General features: G+C 42.5%; 1 protein-coding gene across 1 annotated transcript in view; it reads right to left on the reverse strand.

Moving 5' to 3' along the window:
* LOC134340321 (vasoactive intestinal polypeptide receptor-like) overlaps positions 1-20,574 on the reverse strand; it is a 238,928-nt gene that overhangs the window by 83,627 nt on the left and 134,727 nt on the right. Inside the window, exons 2-4 of the mRNA XM_063037409.1 lie at positions 11,413-11,515; positions 8,745-8,852; positions 2,200-2,303 (exon numbers count right to left, since the gene is read on the reverse strand). Coding sequence (XP_062893479.1) covers positions 2,200-2,303; positions 8,745-8,852; positions 11,413-11,509 — 309 coding nt within the window. The 5' untranslated portion in view covers positions 11,510-11,515. The remainder of the gene's footprint in view (positions 1-2,199; positions 2,304-8,744; positions 8,853-11,412; positions 11,516-20,574) is intronic.

Consider the following 20,574-nt stretch of genomic DNA (forward strand, 5'->3'; position numbering starts at 1 on the left):
ATTCTGTTCTCTTCACTATATGGTGCAATGCCCTCGAATAAAATAAGAGCACTCAAATGATGGACCAAGAATGATTCTAACCAACGAATCTACAGACATCTAATCCCAGTCTTAGATTAGATTAGATTCAACTTTATTGTCATTGTGCCGAGTACAGATACAAAGCCAATGAAATGCAGTTAGCATCTAACCAGAAATGCAAAGAATAGTGTTATTTACAAAGTAACTGCGAATAAAAAGTAAGTGCTACAGCATACAAATATAAAAGTACTGAGACAGTACAATATGGGTGCAATACTGCTTAGTGCTGTGATGTGAGGTTCAGCAGGGTCACAGCCTCAGGGAAGAAGCTCTTCCTGTGCCTGCTGGTGCGGGAGCGGAGGCTCCTGTAGCACCTACCAGATGGGAGGAGAGTAAAAAGTCCATGGTTAGGGTGAGATGTATCCTTGATAATGCTTTTCGCCCTGCCCGGGCAGCGTTTATGGTAGATGTTCTCAATGGTGGGCAATTGGGTGCCGATAATCTGCTGGGCAATTTTCACCAACTGCTGGAGTGCTTTGCGGTCCGATACGGGACAATTTCCAGTCTTGACTGGGTCAAGAAAGATTGTGTCACCACTCCAATTCTTTTCCTGGTGTTCTCAGTATAATATTGCACCTAGTCTCCAAGAAGCTCCTTGAAGGGATGGAATTAATCTACAGGATTTGGGTTCACCACCATCTCTCTTGTTACAGTCACTGGGTATATTTAAGGCAGGGACAGATAGGTTCTTGATTGGTAACAGGTGAAAGATCAAAGATCAAAGTACAAAGTATATATATATATATATACATTATACACACTTAAGATTTGTCTCCTAACAGGCAGCCATGAAACAAAGAAACCCAGAAGAAAACATTTAAAAAGACCATTGAACACGCAATGTGCAGAGAGAAAAAAAAAACGTGCAAACAATAACCGCAAGCAAATAGCGTTCTGAACTGAAGTTCACAAAGAGTTTGTCCACAGACCCTCAGTTCAGCGCAAAGCCAAGTAAATATCACAGAGCAGCGAGCTGAACCAGCCTGACCCTTGCATCGGCCCCGACACCCTGACCTTTTCAATCTGGCCCGGTAGCTAAATCGTTGTCCAAACATCAGGTTCAGTCACTTCGATACGCTCTGGGGCCCGGACCACGCCGCCTTGGTTTGGCCTGTACCCGACTTTCCAATTTGGCCCGGTGGCTAAATCGTCATCCAAATATCGGGTTCAGTCACTTCAATACACACTGGGGCCTGGATTTCACTGCCTCGATTCGGCCCGTACCCAACATTTCCAATTTGGTCCGGCACTTAATTGGTTGAACCTTGGGTCTTCCTCGGGGAGAAGGCAGAGAAATTCAACCAATATTGAATGGTGTAGCAGACCCAATGTACACATTCAGCAGCTGAAATCCAATCCATTGTTGATTCGTTCACTGATGATAAATAAGAAATGGTTGAAGACGAGAAAACAGAAGGGAATGCCATTGAGTTTTGCTATTCTGGTAGTCTCACAGCATTGTGATAATGGAATTCAATAGTTATTTAACCAATCTCCATCTATTAGTTTACAGCAGGTCTAGACACAAGAAAAGCCCCAGTGCTGGAGAGCTTTTGGAGCCTTTATTCCACAGTCATCTCTTGTGCTCATGCTGACACACATCTCAACCCAAATACTCATCCAAAATTTTCTGAAGGAGCACTTTCTAATTTGTATCTGAGTGACTCAACATTGACAGCTTTCACTGTGTCTTATTCCATAGATTGACTGCTTGTTCACTGATTAGTTCAAGTCAGAAACCTGCCCCTTCAGACATGGTCATTGTCTTGTGCTGCCTGCTTTTCACAAGGTCCCTTTTGGATATAGAGAAAACTAAACCATAAGGCTCTGGCTGTCTGTAATATTAACAACTTGACCCTCAGTTTTGCTAAAGGTAATCAAACATGATACCCAATGGGGTGGCCACCAAAAGCAATTCCTATCCCACGGAGAAGGATGCAGGTAATATTTACCATCTTTTTAAAATATTATATCGTAGTTCACTTCACAAAGGAAGGAGGCAATGTTCTAGGATGCAATACTTTTGGAGAAGCTGAAAAAGTTTTGTTAATCGTGGACGAGTCTAAGGAAGGAGCAAGTCCAAGACTCAAAGGCCAATTCTGGAAGCAAAGCACTGACCTCGATGCTGTCTTTCATGTTGCTCATGTTGATGCCACATGCATCAGAGTAAGAGTGCAGCAGCTCTGTCCAACCTTCATCGGTGCACCGTCGGCTCACATTCCCTGCGGCAAGAGCAACATTATTAGGTCAGCATTTCAGGACGACTGACCGCCCAAATGCCCAGGATTATAATTCAGATCACCGGGATGAATCAGTCCACCAGTGAAGGCTATACCCGAATATGGTTATGTTTTGGTATCTTAAGTTAGTACCATAGTAGGGGAAGAAGGGGAAAAATATTATTTGAGAGTGATCCTAAAAAGATTGACTTATTCAGAATAAGAGCAATTTGGACCCCTGATAGGATAGTCTATCACCTTGGTCAACCTGTAGAAATAAAGGAGTGAACCCATAGCAACTCGGAGATAAACACTGAAGCTTTCATAATGGGCAAATGGCACACGGTAAAGGAATGGTTATGGACAATGTCCAGAATAATGAAGAGAGAGTCCTATCTCACACCTACTGCATGATCAATCATAAAGATGCAGACCAAAACTTCCCAACACTGAAACCTAAAGCAAAGCAGAAAATGTGAGATATACACTGTTGCGAATAAATGTTCGATTTCAAGTTTAATTGTCATTCAACCATACATGAATACTCATGAATACAGCCAAATGAAATAACATTCCTCTGGGGCCAAGGTACAAAAGCATAAAGCAACAGTCATACACAGCACAAGGTATATACTTTGATAATAAATTTACTTTGAACTTTGAAATGACTATGATGCAGACAATGGCGGATGGGAACTCTGCTGGTGGTGTTGTGTGAACCTGTCGATAATACTGAGTTTACATTTTCTTCACACTTTCTGAACATTATTCAAGAGATGGGTAAATTTTGGAAAAACTTCCAAGGTGTATTTAAAACCAGCCCCAAATCATTTCCCAAAAGGAGATCATACATTGAACACCAAATTTTGAATCAATTTACAATTAAACGCTTGGGTGTGGTAAATATGGGTGCCTCTTCATTCTCCTGGGAGTTATGGGAGTCCATCAAATCCCTTGTCGTATTGGACCAGACGTGGTTATGGATAGCATGACCTGTCACACTGTTCATTAGCATTTGAATTGCTCCCCTACTTCATATTCACCAGGTCAAAACCATCTCAGAATCTACAATTTACTTACCTTGAACAAAATTTTGAATTTAGGGATATCACAATTCTTGATAATGATATTTTTGGATGTTTCACAATTGAAATGATGCACAGGAATTAGGGCTTGGTTTTTGCTGTCAGTGAGGTGGAGTAGCGTAGCTATTTAAAAAGTTCTTTACATTAACATTTGTGAGTTGAAAAGAAAATATTTGCTTTTCTTTAGCTGAGGTACATCTTCAGAACAGGAAGCACGGCTACCAGATTTTGTACAACAAATAGCAGTCATCAATACTACTTCCATTGTGGGTTGGACAATTGTAAAGTACAGGACTGGATACTCAGGGAATAGAAAATGGTTGACAGACTACAATATGACAATGATTAGACCAATTGTTCCAGAGATATTTCTTTGAGACATAAATATTAGTGAAACCAGCTGGAAGAAAATGTTCATCTTCAAAATACTGCATTGATCTGATTTACATTTGCTTGGTAGGGTTAGATGAGACCTTGGCTGACTGTTTTATCTAAAAGATGCGCTTCTATCAGAGCAGCACGCTCTCTGTACTGCACTGAAGTAGCAGCCTACATTTCGTACAGGGTTTCAAGCAATGAGCTGGTTCACAGTATTTGGTATTGTTATACAGGAGGAAGATACTGCAAATGGGCACAGAACCCTCGAGTCCCCAGAAGATGAAGCTCATTGTTGGGAATTTGCAATACATCTTGTTCAGTATAAATTACCCAAGAGTCAGAGCGTTATGGGCTGTGGAGAGCTTTGTTCATTTATGTTTAAACTCGGTGTGAGTCCCAGCAGTCGCACTTTTCAAAGGAAGGTATTATACAAACGTTATCAAGGGATATAGCAAAATGTCACCCAGAAATGAAAGCCATAGTGAGCTGTCAGAATCGGCTCATTCACAAATACTCATGGCAAGGTTGTGCCTTTGCATAACGATGTTAGACTAAAAGCACTAAAATCACTCAGGCGCTCAAGTGTACTGAGGAAGCAGCAACGATCCTTTTGTGGCTCCTTCTGCAAAATACTTCCACTTGTCACTAATAAGTAGATTGCCCCATCGACAAAGCTAAAGTGTCGAGAGAAAATATTCCATTTTGTCTGACTTTCTCCTCATTTTTGTACCAGATTTCCATAAAACTAGAGGGCTTTTCAAGCATGGCAACATGTCAGCCACCGAACATGGCAATAAACGTCCCAAGGTAGGAGGTTCACAGGGTTGCCTGCAGAGCTCTGGCATGAAGTGCAAATGAAATGAGTAATTTCCCCTCAGAGGGGTTCACATCTCTACTCCAAGAGGTCTGAGCTTAAAAGATGAGGCTGACATTCCCAGCACAGTAATAAGGAAGTGCAGATGAGATCTTAACCTGATGAATAGCCATCCTTCTCAGGTGGACTTTTGGCACAGCTCAGGGCAAGAAGAGGGCAACCAGAAACACAAGGGATTTGGCAGATGCTGGCAACCTTGATCAATACACACGAAATACTGGAAGAACTCAGCAAGTTAGGCAGCATCTGTGGAGAATAGAGAGTTGACATTTCTGGCTGAGACCCTTCATCAGGTCTCATGTCAGACTGAAAGCACTAAAAGCACTCAGGCTTTTAGTCCTGATGAAGGGTCTTGACCTGAAACGTTGACTGCTTATTCCCCTCCATAGATGCTGCCTGGCAAGAAGAGGGGAATTCTGTCAGGACTAATGATGATTGTTTTAACCAATGGGAACCAAAATTACTTGATCATTTCTGGTTGTGGAAGCACTGTTTTCTAAAGGACTGGAGTGATAGCTCAAAAAACATACCTGGTTGTAAAGTGCTTTTTGCAGTCCAGAAAACATAAAGGTGCTACTGGAATGCAAAGTGGAGACACAAGAGGCTGTGAATGCTGGAAGATGGTGTTGTAACACCCTGGTAAATATTTCACTGCTAATGTTGTAGGGTATTTTATGTAATGGTCTTTCTATAGAAGCAGTGTTTGGGTTATTGTTAGAGATAATGGGTGCTGAGGAATGTGGACAAACCAATCAGGAGAGAAGGCTGGGTGAGCGGGTTTTTTTCATACCTGACACTGGTGTGAACTCCAATCTGTACACATTTGACTGTTTAATTATCACAAGGTCACAAGATCACAAGACAAAGGAGCAGAAGTAGGCCATTCGGCCCATCGAGTCTGCTCCACAACTCCCCCATGAGCTAAACTATTCTCCCATCTAGTTCCAATTTCCAGCTTTTTCCCCATATCCCTTGATACCCTGATTAATTAGATACCTGTCAATCTCCCCCCTTAAACACCCTCAATGTATGTGGCAACGAATTCCGCAAATCCACGACCCTCTGGCTAAAAAAATTTCTCCTCATCTCTGTTTTAACTGGGTACCCTCTAATTCTAAGACTGTGGCCTCTTGTCCTGGACTCACCCACCAAGGGAAACAGCCTTTCCACATCTACTCTGTCCAACCCTTTCAACATTCGAAACGTTTCTATGAGATCCCCTCTCATTCTTCTATACTCTAATGAATACAATCCAAGAGCCGACAGACGCTCCTCATATGTTAGCCCCTGCATTCCAGGAATCATCCTCGTAAATCTTCTCTGAACTCTCTCCAACATCAGTACATCCCTTCTAAGATAGGGGGCCCAAAACTGCACACAGTATTCCAAATGAGGTCTCACTAATGCCCCATAGAGCCTCAACACCTCCTTACTCTTATACACTATTCCTCTTGAAACGAATGCCAACATAGCATTCGCTTTCCTTACCACCAATCCAACTTGGTGGTTAACCTTTAGGGTATCCTGCACGAGGACCCCCAAGTCCCTTTGCACTTCCGACTTTCAAATTTTCTCCCCATCTAAATAATTATCATGGGCTATTTTTGTTTTTTTCTTCTTTTCATTACTAACTCTTTAGCTAAGTTAATATTCATAAATATTCTTCAACATTCACACATACTGGGGCTTGGGTGGGAGAGACATCCCAATCTCATGGACTTGGCAGGACCAGAGTGAGACCCTAGACGTATGAAGCTGGAGAACAGCGAGTCTTTCGGCTCTGAGTTGGGAGCCTGCCAGCAAGGGCTAACGAGCTGTTTCTTAAGACGCCCGGGAAGAAAGGGGGCTCTGTATTAATGGGCACAGAACCTGGAGCTCAAGAAAGATGAAGATGAACTTATAACACACCCTGTTCAGTGTAAGTTACCCAAGAGTCTGCGTCAGAGCTTTGTAGATTGTAATAGGCTTTGCTCATTTATATTTAAGTCTGTGTGAATCCCAGCAGTAGCACTTTTCAAAAGAAGAGATTGAGGGATCAACCTTGTTACATCCCTCAAAATTGTTGAGGGATATAACAAAACGTCACCCAGCAATAAAAGCCATAGTGAGCTGCTCATTTACAAATATGTCTCGACTGGATGAAGGGTCTCGACCTAGAAGGTTGAATCTCCACTTTCTTCCACAGATACTGCCTGACCAATTGAGTTCATCCACCACATTTTGTATTGCGACTGAAATGCAAGTACTTTCCAAATTCCAAATACAAGCCACTGCTTGTATGCTCTCCTGGGAAATATGTGTCTGAACCTTGATTGGAATGGGCCATATAATAAAGCTGAAATAACACCTTTCCCTTACTGTTTATTATTATTCAAAACTTACTTCACAATAATACCTTTTTGGAATTTCAGTAAGACAGGACTCATCTGTGATAGGGAAAGAGAGGAGAGAGAAAGATAGAAACAGAAAGACAGAGACGTAAGAAATGAACGAGAGGCAGAGTGAGATTGAGAGAGAGCCTGAGAGAGATAAAGCAATGACAGGAATACAGAGGGAGAGAGATGGAGAGAGAAGAAAACTGAGAGAAGGAAAAACAGTGACAAATTGAGAGAGGCAGCAGAGTAAGAGAGACTGAGTCAAAGTGTGCGTGCATGTGAGAGAGAAGGAGCGCATACAGAGACAAGCGAGGGTAAAAAGGGAATCACAGGGCAGGAAGAGAATACAAAGTTCATCGCAAAACCTGAGACCACAGTTTAGCTACTAAGGGGGTCATGTTGTAGAACTGGACAGATGATGAAAAAATCATAAATAAACAACTTTATCACACAGAGAAATGTTCCTAAACTTCAAATTTCACTGATACATCGAAGACAAAAACTGGAAAAAGCATTAAGCTGCATAAGGAGATGCCATTTAAATCTTGGTCAAAGTGTTAAGTCTTAGGAACAATAATAAAGGAAGAAGGAATAGGATTTGGGAGAGGCATGTCAATCTTAGGGTTAAATGATAGGGCTAGACTTGGGACCAGAAATGTAAGACTTCAGTGAGAAGAAGTTGGAGAGAGAGGGAACAGTGAGAGGGTGGAGGGGTTTATCAAAGTCTTAACCCTGCATTGTTTCTAGACTGGGAGACAATGCAGGGCAGCAGACAGTGGGACCTGGTGTGTTCAGGTAATGCACCTAAATTGTTACTTGATCTGCTCTCTTCACAGATGCTGACTGACTGGTGGTAGAAAATGATTTTTGGTGCAATTCAGCACAAGAGAAGCACACCTTTGAATGAGGTAACTTTAAACACATACCCCGGGATGTTTTTTCAGGGGCAAAGCTCCAGAAAGGTGATATCTCAGCACTTCTGCTGGACCCCTCCAGCTGTTTCCCTGGCTGGACATTTTCCAGATATGGGAGACCCCTGCTGAGATTTATACCACCAGCTAACTACTCGCTAACCAGCAGCTCCACTACGAGAAATGGCCAGTCAGTCTTTCAGAGAGAAATTCTTCTTTCATTGAAGAAAGAAGAATCCACGCCAGCTTCTTTCATTGGGTAAACTCAGGCAGTTTCTCAGAGCCTAGCTCCAGCTCCAGCTCCAACTGGGGCTCAATGGACGAGAGATTGTCCTAACACCCAGACTTTGGAGTTCTGCCTCCATATTTGAGGGATGGACAAAGAAGAGAAAGGGTAGGAAAGGCCTATTTAGGAGTAAGCCTCACTGTCTACAAACTTCCTGTTCATTCGCAAAGTCTGTTACATTACCCTGGAGAAACTGGATATGCAGGGATGGAGAATTTAACCCACTGCACCTTCCCTTATCCCTAAACGCAACTTGAACGAAATTCTTCTTTCAATATGATGGAAATATTCTTGATCTACACCTGGTCACAGAAAATCTTCAGAAAACGCTTGCATTTCCCTTTACAGATTTCCAACCCAATTCAAACAAAATTTTAAAAGTGTCTGGTATGTTTAACCCCTCGTCTTGGAGTAAGATACTCATTTCAATCTCCACTAGCAATCTATGTGCTCTGAGCAGTAGTGCCTGCAATTAACATAATGGAGAACTACAAAGAGCTGTCATGTTCATGTTCTCTCAAACCTGGTGACTCACCTGGTTGGTCTGCATACTGCAGCAGAAGTTTTGGACAAGGAAGAACCACTGTTGCTCCAGTAGCTGAGGCTGGCCAGCAGGAGAGGTTGTCCCACATGGAGTGACACCCTGAGGCAGGGAAGAAAAGGAATGAGCGTCAAAAACCCAGGCAGAATAGAGGAGAAAGTTAAGAAGGAGTGGAAGATAAAGGTGGGCTGCGATAAAACATGGAAATAAGACAGGGAATTTTATAACAGACTTGAAATAAGGGAGTGAGAACAGGAGGAGGAGGAGCAGGAGTAGACTAATTGACCCCTCAGGGCTGCTCCACCATTCAATTAGATTATGCCTGATCCATTCAAACTTTCACTATTTACTGTCCCTTCCCATTTTTCCCATTCTTCCTGACTGCCGTGCAGTTTAAATGCCTGTCAGTCTATTTTGCAGATATATTTAATGACTTTGCACAGGAGATTCCCCCCATATTTGCAACTCCCAAGAAACATTCACCCTTATCACTGCCTTAAAAAGGGAATTCCTTAATCTAAATCCATGCCCTTGGTTCTAGAAACCCCTATGGGGGAAAATATCCCCTCATCACCTATTACCAATCCCTCTCTGAATCAATGGTTCAATAAGGTCACTTCTCATCCTTCGAAACTCTGATGTGTTCAGGTTCAAGCTGCTCAACATTTCTTCATACATCAACCCCCCTCAACCCAAGAATCAAGCTCATGAACATTATCTCCGCTGGCTCTTCATAAGAATGTGCATCATTCCTTCAGTATGGAGACCAAAACTGCACAAAGTGCTCCTGTGGTGTTCTCACCAGAGTCAAATGAAGCTGCAGTAAAGGTCATTATTCCATTGACTGTCCTAATTAGCTGCTGTACTTGCATTTTAACTGATTTACTCTAACATTTTGTAGTCTCATTTCATTTAAATATCAGCTTGTTTCTTCATTCTTCTTTCTGAAGTATACTGTACAGTACTGTGCAACAGTCTTGGGCATTTACATATATATAGCTAGGGTGCCTAAGACTTTTGCACAGTACTGTATTTGTCAACGTGGAGCGGAGAGCGAGTTTGTAAATCTGGCGGGAGCAAACGATGTCGGGAATGGTGAGGGCGGGGCACCTCAGAACGGGTGTGGGACAGGTAGCAGAGAAGGAGTGCCGGGGTGAGGGGGTGGTGGAGGTGCAGACACAGCCAGCCCTGAGACACCAGGCAAGGTCATTTGATTCCAAACAATTGGTTTATTCACCATTACAGAACGCCCCTCTGGTGCATCCTGCTCCCTCCCCTCTCCCTTCCTCTTTTCCCAACCATGATTCCCCTCTCCCTGTACTTTCCACAACAGAGACACATACCAGAATCAAGTTTATCATCATTCAGATATGTCATGATTTTTTTTTGTGTGGTAGCAGTACAGTGCAATACATAAAATTACTACAGTACTGTGCAAAAGTCTTAGGCGCCATATATATATATACGCGCCCAAGACTTTTGCACAGTAGTATATAATCTCACATTTCCCCATAATATCCTCCCTCTGATAATTTGTCAACAACTTACTTAATCTTCTCTATCCCTCTGAAGATCTTGTGGTTTCCTCATAACTTGCACATTCTTCTTTCTTTGTATTCTGAACAAATTTGGCTGAAGTGTATTTGGTCCCTTCAGCCAAATCATTAATATAGATTGTAAATAGTTCCAGCCTCAGGTCTGATCTGAGTGTTGGGACATCAAGAATAAAAGTTGGGAAGTTGCTGCTATATAAAACTTGACTAGGTTGCTCTTGGACTATTGTGGTTCCTGCATAAGAGGATGTGGAAGCTCTTGAAAAGGTACAGAAGAGGGTAACTTGGATGCTTCCTGAGTTAGAGGGTATGAACTATAAGGAAAGGTTTTCTCTGGAGCATTGGAGGCTGAGGAGAGAACTGATAGAAGGTTATAAAATTAGGAGAGGCATAGATAGGGTAGAAATAATCTTTTTCCCAGGGTAGAAATGTCCAATACTAGAGGAAATGTACTTAAGGTGAGAGAGGAAAAGTTTAAAGGTGACTTTTTTTTTTATACACAGAGTGGTAGGTGCTCGGAACAGGCTGCCAGAGGTGGTAGTACATAGTGGTGTTTAAGGGGCTTTTAGTTATGTATATAAATAAATGGGGAGTAGAGAGATACGGACCATGTGCCTGCAGAAAAGATTTAGTTTAATTTGGCATTATGTCTGGCACAAGCATCCCGGCCCAAGGGACCTGTTCCTGCACTGCACGGTCCTGTGTTCCATGTATTGTATTCAGATTGTTCTGGAGAGATGAGGGTTAATATTTTTGATTTTATATTATAATGGTTAGCAGCTCACTTACCTCTCTCCTGAACTTCATGGTCAATGAAAATATAAATGACGGCAGATGTAAAGGTCACCTCACGATTGTCCAGGTCCATTGATAAATGAACCTCATGATCAGTACTTCACTTTGAGAAACTGTTGTTATTTCCATATCCATGTAACTGAGCAGGAACTGGTCAGCCCAAGGTATTTGTCACTCCACTGCAACTGCTTACAATTGAGGAAGGTGACTCACTCAAAATAAATCCCATCCTGCCATACAGAAAAGCCCAAAGGAACCCCACAACTACATCCATTCTCAGCTTTGACTTTGTCTTTTTTTAATATTCCACTCACCAGGCTCCTCCTCCAGATGGAAGGTTGAAATGTCAGAAAGGCACATCTCCTCCGCCAGCTGGATCTCCAATAGAGGCTCACAGTCAGGATGGATCATTGCTGCCTGAAGAATAAATTCAGGAAATTTGTTAAAATGCCTTCATGGTGTGTGATTTATGGAAGGCAGGACTTGTACTGAACAACTAACTTGCCTCTGCCAATCTTTAAATGAAGTTGAAAGCTTGTTTATCTCAATGCTGAATACAACGGAATATATTTCAAAGGAAGCACCTTTGTAACATTCTAGGGAAGAATTTTCATTAAATTGCCCGTCTGACTCATTCAGCACAAAGAAGAACAAACTAACAAGTTGCAAAGTACGGATATCACAGAAGATTGCAGCAAAAGCAGTTTGGTTATAATTTTAAGCTTCCATTAAAATACAAACTTGGGAAGCAGAACAGCTGGAGCCCGAACGACAAGGAATTTCCGGAGTATATTCGGGGTAGTCTCTTGGCTATGCCCATAACTATGGTAACAAGTCATAATATGTTTAGTGTTTTAATAATTTAATGAGTCCCAGGATGAGTTTTCTTGGAATTATAATAATGAAGGTGAAGCTGTAATTAATAAACAATAGTCTAATGTACATGTGGTGTCTTGACTGTGCAGGTGCTCGAGATGCGTATCGGGCCAGGGAGATGGCATCTGCTGTGGACATGTTTCAGCGGCAGGTGAATTGCAATGGGTTAAGGTTGCCTGGGAGGCTGGAGTTGATGTGTAACACTAACAGTCCCTGGAAGAACTTCATGTTCGTGGATGTCAGAGCGACTGAGTGATAGCCATTTGACATAGAACATAGAACAGTACAGCATAGTAACAGACCTCAATGTTGTGCCAACCCTTTAACCTATTCCACAATCAATCTAACCCTTCCTTCCTTGTCAGGGCCCTCTCAGTGGTGCTCCTGTAAATGTAGTTAAGATGGGGGGGGAGGGTGGGGGACGCCTTCCTTGCCTCAATCTTTTTAGGAAGTGGAGGCACTGCTGTGCCTTCTTGTTCAGGGAGGTGATATTAAGGGACCAGGTGAGGTCATCCGTGATGTGAACTCCCAGGAACTTGCTGCACTTAACTCTCTCTACGGAGGAGCCATGTATTCGCAGAGGGCTAAGGTTTTCCTGCACCTTCCTGAAGTCCACAATGATTTCCTTTGTCTTCTCCACATTCAGGATTAGGTTGTCCCTGCTGACTTCTATTTTGAAATTCAATTGGACAACAAAAGGAAGGCAGCTATTTTAGTTTTTAGTAGAATTTTTCAGTCAGACTGAAGCACATGTACCCAATCCTGTGTCATCTTTCTTTCATTTGTGCCATTGAAATCATCGTCTCTAAGTGTTGTTTGAGTTCATAAAGGAGAACACTATCTGAGCAATATTTTGTGTTACTATTATGTAAAAGTTTATTCCTGATTACCAGTACAGAGTTTGATTGGCCTTGGTAGTTTAAGGAACTGATATTAATCTTCTTGCATACTTTAAAACTTTGTTTATTCATGTTGTGTATAATTTTTGTACATTTTCCATACAAGCCTAGCTTCATATATTCCTATGTTCTTATGAGTGTGTGATGTAATTATCACGACTTTGCTACAGTAAGTAGTTATGGTACTCTTTGGTTTTCCTCTCGGTTTGACGCTTATTAAATTGCATATGTGAGTACTGCTCAGTAAAGCACCTGGAGCTTGGATGCTATATCCTGACTCCCGTGTTGAGTGGAGTATGGCTTACTGCGGAACTGTGTACTTTCTACTTCACACACAAGTAGAGCAGTACACTTAGTATCTTAAATGTCCCTAATACATCTGCTTCCACCACCACCCCCAGCAAAGCATTCCATGCATATCATTCTTCATATTAAAAAACCTACCTCTGACATCCCCTCTATATTTTCCTCCAATCACCTTAAAATCACCCTGGGAAAGAGGCACTGACTATCCACTCTATCACCATCTCTTATAATCTTATACACCTCTATCAAGTTGCCTCTCGTCTACCTTCACTCCAAAGATAAAAGCCTTACTTTGCTCAGCCTTTCCTCATAAGACATGCTCCCTAATCCAAGTAGCATTCTGGTAGATCTCCTCTGCACCCTCACTAAAGCTTCCACATCCTTCCTATACTGAGGTGACCAAAACTAAACACAATACTCCAAGCGTGGTCTAACCAGAGTTTTGGAGAGCTGCAACATTACCTCGTGGATCTTGAACTCAATCCCTGACTAATAAAGGCACACCCACTATATGCCTTCCTAAGCACCCTATCAACAAGCGCAAAATCCAGAGTAACACACACACAAAGCTGGAGGAACTCAGCAGGTCGAGCAGCATCTACAGAAAAGAATAAACAATCAATGTTTTGGGCTACGACCTTTCATCAGGACTGGAAAGGAAGGGGACAGAAGTCATTATAAGAAGGTGGGGGGGAAGGGGGAGGTAGTACAAGCTGGCAGGCAATACTTGAAACCAGGTGAGGGGGGGAGGTGGAAAGGTGGGAGAGGGGAGATGGCCTGAGAAGCTGGGAGGTGATGGGTGGGAGAGGTAGAAGAATAAGGAATCTGGTAGTATAGTGGACTATGGGAGAAAGGGAAGGAGGAGGGACACTAGAGAGAGCAAGTGAGGAGAAGAGAAGGGGTAAGAAGGACAGAAACTTCACAGAAAAGAACCTCTATATATAGCAACAGAAAAACAGGGAAGGGGGAAAGGGAGAGAAATTACCAAAAGTTTGAGAAATCAATGTTCATGCCATCAGGTTGGAGGCTGCTCAGATGGAGTATGAGATGTTGCTCCTCCAATCTGAGAGAGGCTTTATCATGAAAGTAGAGAAAGTCATGGACTGACATATTTGAATGGGAATGGGAAGTTAAATTGAAATGGGTGGCAACTAGGAAAATTTCGCCTTTTGTGGCAGACGGAGTGAAGGTACTCAACAAATTAGTCCCCCAGTCTACATCAGGTCTGCCGATGTAGAGGAGTCTGTACAGGAAGCATCAAATACAGTTGATGACCCTGACAGACTTGCAGGCAAAGTGTTGCTTCACCTGGAAGGACTGTTTGGGATCTTGAATAGTGGGGAGGGAGGAGGTGCAGTACTTGTCCTACTTGCAGGGATAAGTATCAGGAGGGAGATCAGTGGAGAGGGACAAGTGGACAAGGAAGTCTCTGAAGAGAGCAGAGAGTAGGGGGATGGGGGCATGGAAAGATGTGCTTAGTGGTAAGATTCCATTGTAGATGGCAAAAGTTACAGAAAATGATGTGCTGGATACAAAGGCTTGTGAGGTGGAGGTAAGGACACTGGGAATTCTATGCTTGTTATGGCAGCGGGAGGATTTGTGGGAAATGGAGGAGATACAGATGAGGGCAGCATTAATGGTAGACGAAGAGGAGGATTTCTCAGCTGTTTTAGAAAGGAAAACCTTACCATGAAAACAGATGCAGTGGAGACCGAGGAACTGAGAAATCGAGAAAGAAGAGAGACATGGCAGAGATGGACGAAATAAACTCGAGGGCAGGGTGGAAGTTGGAGGCAAAGTTGACGAAATTGACAAGCTCAGCATGGGTGTAGGAAGCAGCTCCAACGCAGTCATCAATGGAGAGTTGAGGAGTGTTACCAGTGTTGGCTTAGAACATGGTTTGCTCCTCACAGGTGATGAAAAGGTAGGCATAGCTGTGGCCCATGCGGATGCCCGTGGCTACATCTTGGGTTAGGAGAAAGTGGAAGGAGTTGATAGAGAAACTGTTGAGGATGACAGCAGTTCTGTCAGACAGAAGAGGGTGGTGGTGGAGTGGAACCCATTTGCTTATTGTCTATAGACTACGTTATTATTTTCAAATAGCAGAACCAAATGGAGGTCACACCAGTAAAGGAGATGCAAATTAACCACGTAACTTATGACAATGCAGTAGCAAAAATATTGTCCTGGTACATTTCAGCATGACAAACAGTGGGCACATGAGGTTCAGAAAAAATTAAAATATATGAAAAATTTAAGGCAGGAGGGTGGAGATGGTTGGCAAATGAGCTGAACTTAGAGAAAATAGGCTTGTGTTAAAGTGAGTTTATGAATGGTTAAAAATTAAAGAAATATGATCAGAGGAACTATTGCATATTTAAATAAAACAAAATAAAAAGTGGCAAAGGTTTACCACTAACCAAAGCTAGTTTCCAATTCTATAGAACTGGACAATAGACTCATTAATTCGAGTGGAAGGAAAAGTAATTGGAAATATAAAGATATAATAGAGAAACTATCTAGAAACTGAAAGTATAAAGAATGGTTAGCAAGGGAACTTCCTCGACATTATTGAATTCTATGAAGAAATACAATAAAGTATAAAAAAAAGCGCTGTGCCAAATGTTATAATCAAGATTTTCAAAATGTCTTTGTTAAAGTATTGCACAGTAGACAAATGACTAAAGAAGGAACTTTATGGAATTGGGGACAAGTAAAAGGATGGATTTTTCATATCGTCAGACAGAAAGGGGAGTTAAATTATTCATGTGGACTGGCACGAAGTGGGATGTGGTGCTCAATGGGGATTTGGAATCAAAAGCAGAAAACTCAAAATATGCAGAAACACCAAAGATCGGAACAAAATACATGAGAATGTTAATATACATGCAGAATGAACCTGGAAATGGCAAAATTCAATACAGCTGAGTATAAAGTAGTGTAGTTAGGTCAGAGAAACAAGGAAGCTATATGCACCTTAGAAAGAAATCCAAAAAAAACAGTGATCGATGGATACAGATTCATAAATAACAAGGCCATAAAAATGCTAACAAAGCAATAGGGACCATATCTATGAAATTAGAAACCAGCAAAGTTGTGTTAAATATATGCCAAACTTTGGTTGGATACCATTTAGAATACTGTGCATGGTTCTGGTCTTTATATTTTATAGAAAAGGGAAACTGCGCAGAGGTGATTCACAAGAATAAAACCTGTCAAGGATGATGTAGAGTTATAATCAACAGGGATGAAGGAGGAAGTTGAATGATGATCTAACAAAGATAATTAAATCATGGATTGGATTGAATTTGTAGGACAAATGGAAAATGTTTCCAAAACTAGGACCAATGATATAAGATAGCAATATATTCAACAAAGAATTCTTAATCCCAAAAAAGGTAAAAATGATAAAAACGGGATCACAGATGCACTTAGAGGGAAATGTGTGGGGGAATGAGGAGAAGGCAACAAAATGCATGGAGGCCTAAACATCACTGAACCAGATGGGTGAATCTATGTTCGATCTGAGCCACAGGTACACCTCATTACAAAGTATCAGCACTGAAGCCAGTGCACCCTCTACTCACCTTTGCATGGTCTGATCCCATCACCTCATTGAACTGTATTTTACAAAACCAGAATCGGAATCAGAATCAGGTTTATTATCACTGGCATATGACATGAAATTTGTTAAATTAGCAGCAACAGTTCAATGCAATACATAATATAGAAGAAAAAATAATAATAAGTAAATCAATTACAGTATATGTATATAGATTAAAAATCATGCAAAAAACAGAAATACTGTATATTTAAAAATGAGGCAGTGTCCAAGGGTTCAATGTCCATTTAGGAATCGGATGGCAGAGGGGAAGAAGCTGTTCCTGAATCACTGAGTGTGTGCCTTCAGGCTTCTGTACCTCTTACTTGACGGTAACAGTGAGAAAAGGGCATGTCCTGGGTGCTGGGGGTCCTTAATAATGGACGCTGCCTTTCTGAGACACTGCTCCTTGAAGATGTCCTGGGTACTTTTGTAGGCTAGTACCCAAGATGGAGCCGACTAAATTTGCAACCCTCTGCAGCTTCTTTCGGTCCTGTGCAGTAGCCCCCCCATACCAGACAGTGATGCAGCCTGTCAGAATGCTCTCCACGGTACAACTATAGAAGTTTTTGAGTGTATTTGTTGACATGCCAAATATCTTCAAACTCCTAATAAAGTATAGTCGCCGTCTTGCCTTCTTTATAACTACATTGATATGTTGGGACCAGGTTAGATCCTCAGAGATCTTGACACCCAGGAACTTGAAACAGCTCACCCTCTCCACTTCTGATCCCTCTATGAGGATTGGTATATGTTCCTTCGTCTTACCCTTCCTGAAGTCCACAATCAGCTCTTTCGTCTTACTGACGTTGAGTGCCAGGTTGTTGCTGTGGCACCATTCCACTAGTTGGCATATCTCACTCCTGTATGCCCTCTCGTCACCAACTGAGATTCTGCCAACAATGGTTGTATCGGCAGCAAATTTATAGACGGTATTTGAGCTATGCCTAGCTACACAGTCATGTGTATATAGAGAGTAGAGCAGTGGGCTAAGCACACACCCCTGAGGTGCACCAGTGTTGATCGTCAGCGAGGAGGTTGTGTTATCACCAATCCGCACAGATTGTGGTCTTCCGGTTAGGAAGTCGAGGATCCAAATGCAGAGGGTGATACAGAGGCCCAGGTTCTGTAACTTCTCAATCAGGATTGTGGGAATGATAGTATTAAATGCTGAGCTATAGTCGATGAACAGCATCCTGACATAGGTGTTTGTGTTGTCCAGGTGGTCTAAAGCCATGTGAAGAGCCATTGAGATTGCATCTGTCATTGACCTATTGCCGTTAACCAGATATTTTTATGTCCACTTAACTTGTCTTGCAATTCACATTTCACACCTGGCTCATTGAGCAGACTCTGTTGCCAGTGTGAAATTTACTTAACATTTTAAATTTGCCAAAATTTAATTCACACCATTTTACTGGATGCATGTTCAAAGTGTGGATTTATAATTTCGGCAACAGGCACTTGCTTGCAGAATGTGTAGAGATTGGGATGGGTCTCTGTTTACAAGTATCTGGTTTCCATAGTGCCTGTAGCAATGCAGATTGTGTTATCTGAGTAGGACATCGATTGAGCAGAATACATAATCAGCAGGGAATGTGCAATGTATCACTGTGAACAACTGAAGTTGCAGTTAGTATTGAAACTGTATGTCCAGCTGGCTTTGGATGCCCTGGCTTGGTAGGTTGGTGGACCTTACAGAAACAGGGCCAGTAAACTTGATGCAGGGTCTCAACCCGAAACATCGACAACTGAGGATCGACAACTCGAAACATCGACAAGGAGCTTAAGAAGGGGCTGAGGAGAGCAAGAAGGGGGCATGAGAAGGCCTTGGTGAGCAGGGTAAAGGAAAACCCCAAGGCATTCTTCAATTATGTGAAGAAAAAAAGGATGACAGGAGTGAAGGTAGGACTGATTAGAGATAAAGGTGGGAAGATGTGCCTGGAGGCTGTGGAAGTGAGTGAGGTCCTCAATGAATACTTCTCTTCAGTATTCACCAATGAGAGGGAACTTCATGATGGTGAGGACAATATGAGTGAGGTTGATGTTCTGGAGCATGTTGATATTAAGGGAGAGGAGGTGTTGGAGTTGTTAAAATACATTAGGATGGATAAGTCCCCGGGCCCTGACGGAATATTCCCCAGGCTGCTCTATGAGGCGAGGGAAGAGATTGCTGAGCCTCTGGCTAGGATCTTTATGTCCTCATTGTCCACGGGAATGGTACTGGAGGATTGGAGGGAGGCGAATGTTGTCCCCTTGTTCAAAAGAGGTAGTAGGGATAGTCCGGGTAATTATAGACCAGTGAGCCTTGCATCTGTGATGGGAAAGCTGTGGGAAAAGATTCTTAGAGATAGGATCTATGCGCATTTAGAGAATCATGGTCTGATCAGGGACAGTCAGCATGGCTTTGTGAAGGGCAGATCGTGTCTAACAAGCCTGATAGAGTTCTTTGAGGAGGTGACCAGGCATATAGATGAGGGTAGTGCAGTGGATGTGATCTATATGGATTTTAGTAAGGCATTTGACAAGGTTCCACACGGTAGGCTTATTCAGAAAGTTAGAAGGCATGGGATCCAGGGAAGTTTGGCCAGATGGATTCAGAATTGGCTTGCCTGCAGAAGGCAGAGGGTCATGGTGGAGGGAGTACATTCAGATTGGAGGATTGTGACTAGTGGTGTCCCACAAGGATCTGTTCTGGGACCTCTACTTTTCGTGATTTTTATTAACGACCTGGATGTGGGGGTAGAAGGGTGGGTTGGCAAGTTTGCAGATGACACAAAGGTTGGTGGGGTTGTAGGTAGTGTAGAGGATTGTCGAAGATTGCAGAGAGACATTGATAAGATGCACAAGTGGGCTGCGAAGTGGCAGATGGAGCTCAACCCGGAGAAGTGTGAGGTGGTACACTTTGGAAGGACAAACTCCAAGGCAGAGTACAAAGTAAATGGCAGGATACTTGGTAGTGTGGAGGAGCAGAGGGATCTGGGGGTACGTGTCCACAGATCCCTGAAAGTTGCCTCACAGGTAGACAGGGTAGTTAAGAAAGCTTATGGGGTGTTAGCTTTCATAAGTTGAGGTATAGAGTTTAAGAGTCGCGATGTAATGATGCAGCTCTATAAAACTCTGGTTAGGCCACACTTGGAGTACTGTGTCCAGTTCTGGCCACCTCACTATAGGAAGGATGTGGAAGCATTGGAAAGGGTACAGAGGAGATTTACCAGGATGCTGCTGGTTTAGAGAGTATGCATTATGATCAGAGATTAAGGGAGCTAGGGCTTTACTCTTTGGAGAGAAGGAGGATGAGAGGAGACATGATAGAGGTGTACAAAATAATAAGAGGAATAGATAGAGTGGATAGCCAGCACCTCTTCCCCAGGGCACCACTGCTCAATACAAGAGGACATGGCTTTAAGGTAAGGGGTGGGAAGTTCAAGGGGGATATTAGAGGAAGGTTTTTTACTCAGAGAGTGGTTAGTGCATGGAATGAACTGCCTGAGTCAGTGGTGGAGGCAGATACACTAGTGAAGTTTAAGAGACTACTAGACAGGTATATGGAGGAATTTAAGGTGGGGGGGTTATATGGGAGGCAGGGTTTGAGGGTCAGCACAACATTGTGGGCTGAAGGGCCTGAAATGTGCTGTACTATTCTATGTTTTATGTTCTATATGTTCTAACAGGGCACCATGGTGGCACAATGGTTAGTGTGATGCTATTACAGTTCAGAGTTCAATCGCAGTGTCCTCTGTAAAAAGGCTCTTTCCCACCGACCTCCTCGTGGAATGCATGGGTTTTTTACT

The sequence above is a fragment of the Mobula hypostoma genome, chromosome X1, assembly GCF_963921235.1.
Source record: "Mobula hypostoma chromosome X1, sMobHyp1.1, whole genome shotgun sequence".
Classification (NCBI taxonomy): Eukaryota; Metazoa; Chordata; class Chondrichthyes; order Myliobatiformes; family Myliobatidae; genus Mobula; species Mobula hypostoma.